Here is a 7,628-nt window from a genome sequence, read left to right on the forward strand (position 1 = left end):
GTCTTGCATTCATTCGGTACGTTTGACAAACAATACAGAGAACACATCACATCTATGATAGGACTTCTTGTTTACAACGTTGGCCTTTATTTTTACATTTAACTTATGTGACGAAATTACAAACAAAGCGATGAAATCAAATAAATCGGCTGATTGAATACATTTCTTTGATGAGAAAACGAAAAAGAAGAAAAACGAATGAACGAAAAAAAAAACCAAATCGGAAAAATTCTACATTGTGTTGTTTTGCAATGAGAATTAATTTGTATGGTGTTAATGGTTACTGTGTGTGGACTTGTGCTTTAAAATATTCTCGCTCTCTCGCTCACTCTTTCTTTTAGCTGGGCACAACCAACGTGAATGGTTACACAATCATCTGATATTTATGTAATGTTTTAAGCGGGTTTAGTGTTGGACGTGAGAGATAAAAAAAACGTTTAGTTTTCATATTACACACAAAAGCCAAGTGATATTGGAACTAAATTTAACGAAAATAAAACTTTAAACTTGATAAACGTTGTGTTTTTAAATTGGTTGCATTTCCAGTTCTATTTAAAGTTTACGTGATTACCGTTCGATATGTGTGTATATATTTTTAAATGGCCAGAAACCATAAATTTATGAACGTCCCGAATAAATTCAAATTGGTAATTATTTGAAAAAAAAAAAAAAAACGCATTCTGATATTCAATTCACAGGGTGTTGTGTGTGCATTTTTATTTGAGTCACCGACGACAACAACATTTTTTCCTGAATCAAATGTATGATCAAACAAATAAACGAAACAATAAAAGAAGAAGGAAGAAAAGGAACTATAGATAAAATTGCTTATTTATATAAGTTTTTAATTTTGTTTGCTAAACATTTTTTTGTGAGATCGATTGTTTTCAAATCGAATTCGTAATCGACTCGGTATTGAAGTTGAATAAAGAGACCAATCGATTTATAATGGAATGACGATTTTTCATACGACGCAATTTGTTATTGACAAATTTAAAATAAAAACAAAAAGAGATAGAAAAGAAATAAACACACATACACAATAATAATAATAAATTGATTCAATGAAAACAAACAACTGAAAAACAAAATTCAGTGTATAAGAATCGGCTGCAAAGAAAAAACAAACAAAAAAAGAACAAGAGTTGATCAACTGTGCACATTTTTTAGTGAATTGTGTGTGTGAGTGAGTTTTGTGAATTTTTCGCTAAAAATGGCCAATAACATTCATGAATTGGCCCAAGAAGCATTCGATAGCGGGAACTATCAATTAGCATTAGAACTGTTCGGGCATATAATTCATTTTTCCGATAAATATGCATCGCCAGTGAATTCATTGATCTCAATTGATACGTACATCGGGTATGGTGACTCGTTAGCGCGTTGCGGTCACATTCGCGAAAGTTTTAATGTGTTTGCATTCATATGTAGTAAGCTGGGCTATGCGGTGCCAGTTCACAAGTTGAAGCACTTGACAATCGGCCTTTTGGAGAGTGTTACCTCATCATCATCAACATCATTATCATCAACATCATCGTCACCGTCGTCATCAACATCGTCTGCATCATCAGCATCGGTATCGCCAGAAGTGCGTCAACGCCAATTATCCGAAACACAGCTGCCACAAAAACATCTGCTGCATAAACAATATCAACAACAACATCAATCGTTACCATTAGCTTCTCTTACGCAAAGTGATTCTAGTGAATGTACCAAATTTGTATTATATGAGTGCTCTCAACAAAGAATGAAACACACAAATTCGCATACGGGAAATAAAAATCACAATGACATTGGTAAACAAAATGAAAACGAAACCAATGCAAATCGAACATCATTTGTATACGAACATGAAACAATTGGACGGGCATATGAAAATGATGATTGTAAAAAAACTAATTCAATGATGAGCTCGTGCCCAACTATTCATGATCCATTGACCAATGTGAAGCACGATGGTAAAGATACGACATGTTGCCACAATCCATCCGACTATTCATTGTTTTTGGATAATCGATGCATCAGCAATGCACATGAAATGATGGATCCTTTATTATGTCCGATTTGCGCGCATGTATTAGTTTGGCCGGTAACAATGAACTGTGGACACACCTTTTGCCGCGACTGTGTTCACAACGAAACACAATGTCAAGTCTGCGATAAACGGTTTCTCGTGTACGGCGATGCTTTAAAACAAGATGTACTAATTACCCGTTTGGTGGAAAAGTGGTGGATGCCGCACATACAAGCTGAATCAGTCAATGAAAAAACACGAACGCTACTCCGACAAAATGCATTAGACGAAGCGCTGAAGTCGTGCAACGAAGCTCTCGAAAAATGTAAGTAATCAAGTGATATCATTACATCAACTTTTGCCTCTCTCATCCTCCCCCCTCTTCTTTCCTGTTATATGGATTGATGCAAATGACCCTCTTGTCGAACGACCAGAGAGAATAAAAATGACGAAAGTAAATGAAAAACCACAAAGATTGAAAGAGCGTTTTTAATAAAAATATGATGATCAATAATGGTTTACTTTGACACCGTAAAAATACATGCAACCCAAATAAATAAATACGTAAATTAGCCCCAAGTTCCAAGTTCAGACTCATTTTACACTTTCTGGTACTACAAAAAAAAACTTTTCCAACTACAGTATTCCGGTCTTTTTTTAAAATTAAAATTAGAAACTGAATGGCCGAAACGAAAACAGTAACAATAACAACTAAAATAGTATAATTTTTGTTTGTGCCGTTATATAACTGCAATACCGAAAATAGTTCATGCCCAATTAGTTAACTGAGGTGCAGTGTAAATAGTGCAAGCGGCAGAACTAAATTTGGAATTTCTTACAACAATGACATTTGTTAATCGTATGCTAATATTTACTCTTTTTTTTGAAACCATTTGCAATTGCAAGCGCGCATATATGACATGCAGAGAAAATGCACCAAACTGGCTATTATATAAGTGCACGACACGAAATTAAAATAAAATGTGAAATGTACACGTGAATAAGCTCGAATAAGTAAGGACAAAGTAACATACGATGAGGCGAGGGACAAAATAAAATGTTGAAAATATTCTAATGACCATAAAAATGATCATGTTAATGCGGTAAAAATCCAAGAGAGAGAGAGAGAGAAAGAGAGAAAATGAAATTTAAGCCAAAAAGAAAAAATATGGCCCATTTAAATGTAGCATGCCATTTCCTTTCGTGATGCATTTACAAGTGATAATGCACGTAATCATGCAGAAGCACAAATAGGTCAAAGTTTAAATTGAAAGAGGCAAACAGAGAGATGAAGAGAGAAAGATAATTTCTGATGAACGAAATTTGTAGAGTCATCTTGTACATTTGATATGAAAACAATTGACTGTAAAAAGTCATCAATATATACATGAAAAACACATATTTTCTTTCTTATTAAACTTGACATAATTCAATCGTAAAATTGAAAAATACTTAAAAGACAAGGTACCAAAAAAACCGAAAACATCACGCTTTGATATCAGTTTTGTGCAATCTAAGATCGCATAATGTGTTCAAATCTAATTAACATCGAATATTTCATTGTTCCAAAAATTATGGACAATTATATAATAATAAAAAAAAAATCGGCAAAATCGGCCTGTCTATCGGTGTGTCGAGTTGGATTGTGTTATTTTGTCTTTCGGCATACTCATGCACAAGCACAAAAACAGCAGCAGCAGCAATAACAACAACAGAAGAAGAAAACGACAAAAAAAGAAATAATCACAATAATGTAAATATCTGATCTCGTCATCACTTAAAGGTATATGGCATAAACGGTATACGTCGATCGGCTTGTCGAGCACTTCAACGAAAAAATAATAATAATAATAATAGTATATTACACAATATTCCTGAATCTCATTGTATAATATTGATCATTTATATCGTGTGTGTATTGCAACAAAGAAACGAGAGACGAAAATATGCCGAAATCAAATCAAACGCAAGTTCATTGTGTTGATTTGGCGGTGCAAAATGTTTGACTTGATTTTACGTGACTTTGCTTTCATCATCATTTTATTATTATTATTATTTTTTCTCTCTTTAACTTATTTGATGGTCTTTTTTTATGTGTGCTCGTGTACTTGCGCGATTTCAATGTATTGCGTTCAGATTTGCTCAACATTTTCCTCCTTTTTTGATTGGCGTACATCAATTTAAGATTTGGTGCCATAGTCGTATGTAAAACGACAATATTGCATAATTTCACCATACTCTTTTTTCGCTCTCTTTCTCTCAATGAAAATTCAACGTAATGATGGACACGATTTGCGTTGGCCTATCTTGTTCTGTATGGGGTTTTCAATTAAATTATGATTTCGATACAATTTTATTTATTTCTAAAGTGGGTTTGCAATCGTCGCAATCTGCTAATGAAAATTCGTTGGCCGTAGAATTAAAATCACGCAGCATGTGTATATATGCTTAATGGCTTTATTTTTAATTTTGATCGTTTTTTTTTTCTTTTGATTTTTGCGACGTCACTTTTTACATACACCATTTTTATAACGGTAGTAATTGCAACAACAACAAAAGCCACATAAACCATTGCTACAAACGTTCATACATAGACTGGCTTAGCGCAAAATGCTCTTTTATCGCACCTCATATCTCCTGCAGTTCACGTTTAATGCAGTTGAAACTGTGGTGGCCGAAATAGTAATAGTAAATGTAATGCAGAAGTCAATACAATCGAGTGTTAATTGTTGACGGAATGACGTTCAATTTAAAATGATCGTAAACAATTGATGTTCATGTCACAAAAATTAAGTCGCACGTTAAATTGACAACGAAAGTTCAACGCTATATACGGATTCCGATACACAAGTTCATACACGGTCTAAATAGAAATGGTCAGAGTGAGCGCAAATGAGCAATGTTTATATTCATAGTTGTTTGTAAAATGAATTTCAAACGCTTTCGTCATTTGAAAGCATACACTATGTGCAAGTGTTGTGCTGCAATGTATCATTTCGCATAGATTATTAAACACTCGCAAAAAAGAACATTTATTTTTTTCTTTTTACGATAGTAAGTGTTTCGACATGAACGCTATAAATCAAACACACACGGTGCCGCAGTCTAGCGACCACTCTGTTCATGTTCTTTTTACACCGACAGAATTCTAACTGCATATTTTTCGAAACGTTGAAACGCAACGCGTTTTTTTTATTGCTCAAGTGATTCATTCGTAACTCCATATAACTCTCTGTTGCAATGTTCAGTTTCGATACGATATGTGTGCTAATGCATTTTGGAAAATACTATATTTTTCTTTTCGTCTTACTTCACTCTTTGCTTGCAAATTTTTGCTGTAGTCAACAGCGTTGTGGTTGTATGTCCGCATTTCCATTATGCCATATGAGTGTGATTTTATTCTTTGACTTGTCTTGTGTATGCTGACGATGCGGTTTTGCATCGTGTTTATGCGAAGCTTGTTGTCATTATACGAGACTTTTAACAGTTATTGTTTTATGTCGCACACTTATTGATCTTTTGGTCGTTTTAAAGTTCACGAATCGCAGAAACCATTTGGCCATAATCAATTCAGCGAGAGAATAAAAAGAGCAAAAAAACTCGAGCTTTGGATCAATATTGATTGCTCACATACATACAAATAGCATAACCATAAAAGCAAATGTTGCCAGTAGAGTGCCAAATGTCGATGGTGACCTAACACAGGCAATTGATCTAGAATTTTTATGACATGTTTGGATGGCGTCGCCACCTCTGACCAATTATTATCAGATAAATGACATGCAAGATTTTATCGATTTCAAAGACAGTCGCTGGTCATTTTCGATTGACACAGATACACAATTGAAATTACTCTAAAATTATCAGCTAAGTCACGATGTTCCCGTTGTCTGTATGCAATTATTTTGTGATTTATTTAATTCACATTTTCTTTTTAATATATTTTTCAACACAGTAGTGAACTCCAAATATTTTTGATATGAAAAAACTGAAATATGAATTAAATAGATCACAAAATTATTTTTTCATTTTTAATTTTTATACGGATTTTATATAATCAAATTCACGCTTGCTCTCTTGTATTATTTTTTGGCAAATATTTTTGGAAATAGTTACTTGACTACAATCACTTCTATTATTTTTACTCTATTAGCGCCCGATTTTTGCTCCCTTAGCTGATTCAGCTGCCTGAAAATATCTCAATATAATGTCTGCAAATGACAACTGATAATGATTATAATTAATTAATCAAGGATATGCGTCACAACTAATAGGGCTTAACTAATTAGTTATAATCAAAGAAACAATGATAATTAGTCGAATGAGCAGGACTCTGCTTGTAAATTTACGTATAATTTTACAAATTATTTGTTGTCAAGATCTTTCAATGTAGCCACACTTTCTTCCTAAAATTCAATTCAAACATATTTTTACGCCTCTTTAACATTCAAATATATTGCTTGGTATACATACACGTAAACGAGACCAATCTTTTAATTTTCAACCCATTCACTCGTGGTTGTGTGTGTGTATTTTTATAGCGTATGAAATGTCGTCTGTCTACCACAAAAATATCTTTCTAAATATATACGACGAATTAAACATTTGTTAATGCTCACACGATATAAATTATTTAATTTATAAAATAACGAAACGATTGAATAATTATCTAATTTGGGGTAATGACGTGATATTAAATGTTGAACAACAACAAAAAAAATCATCAAAAGAAACATTATATATCATATTGAAAATTACTTCAAAGCAACACCAAACGTAGACGTTTCAATATTTTGGCGCTAAATTGCCAAAGGCTAATAAAATGTATGCTTACCATTTATTGGGTTTTTTAATTTAGAATAATGATGGCAATTGAAATTGAAATCGAGTGAATCACTTCACTCGATTTACACTCGAAATGGTGTGAAACTAAAAATGTTGCATTTCCGCAGACAGGAAATACAAATGAAGATCTCCTTTCTTTTTATTGCGAGTCTGACAGAGATCCTGTTCCGCGGTATACTAAACATATTCTTATAGATTGCATATCGATAAAAAAAACTAAAAGCGCATAAAATCGTATTATGTTAAATGTTTCAAATCATTCAAATAAAATGTGATATGAAGAGAAAACAAAGAGTAACACTTTTGAGCTCACAATATGATCTTTTTATTTGCATTACGAAATTTTAAGGCAAAAAATTGTGTGGTAATCGCGAGTTAACTGTGCGGGCTAGATTAACAGTAGTTTGTATTTGAATTAGTTGCTTGATGTAGTTTTGCGAACTTCACGTACGTTTAAGCAGCATACCGCTTGCTCACAAATTATGACTAAATGTTGTGTGACTAAAAGAAAGACAGGCACAAAAAGCTGGCTCTGCCGAAGCAGACTAAAAGACACAAAGAATGCAATTTGGTGTACAATTGCGACTCCGTTTTTTCTTTCATTGCAACTTGCTGTGGAGTTGTCGATTCTGTAAACTCAACTATAACGCAATATTATGTACACCATAAAACATAATGATCAGTCTTGAATTTCAAATGAGCATTTTCTCTGTCGATCTGTTTCTCTCTCTCTCTCTCTCTCTCTCTCTCTCTCTCTCTCTCTCTCTCT

At 33.3% G+C, this 7,628-nt stretch overlaps 1 protein-coding gene across 1 annotated transcript in view; it reads left to right on the forward strand.

Moving 5' to 3' along the window:
* Positions 1–1,111: 1,111 nt before the first annotated feature.
* LOC116338481 (LON peptidase N-terminal domain and RING finger protein 2) overlaps positions 1,112–7,628 on the forward strand; it is a 13,269-nt gene continuing 6,752 nt past the window's right edge. The window contains exon 1 of the mRNA XM_031763764.1: positions 1,112–2,339. Within this exon, the coding sequence (XP_031619624.1) occupies positions 1,214–2,339 (1,126 nt within the window). The 5' untranslated portion in view covers positions 1,112–1,213. The remainder of the gene's footprint in view (positions 2,340–7,628) is intronic.

The sequence above is a fragment of the Contarinia nasturtii genome, unplaced genomic scaffold, assembly GCF_009176525.2.
Source record: "Contarinia nasturtii isolate CC-2019 unplaced genomic scaffold, AAFC_CNas_1.1 Cnas_scaffold_414, whole genome shotgun sequence".
Lineage (NCBI taxonomy): Eukaryota > Metazoa > Arthropoda > Insecta > Diptera > Cecidomyiidae > Contarinia > Contarinia nasturtii.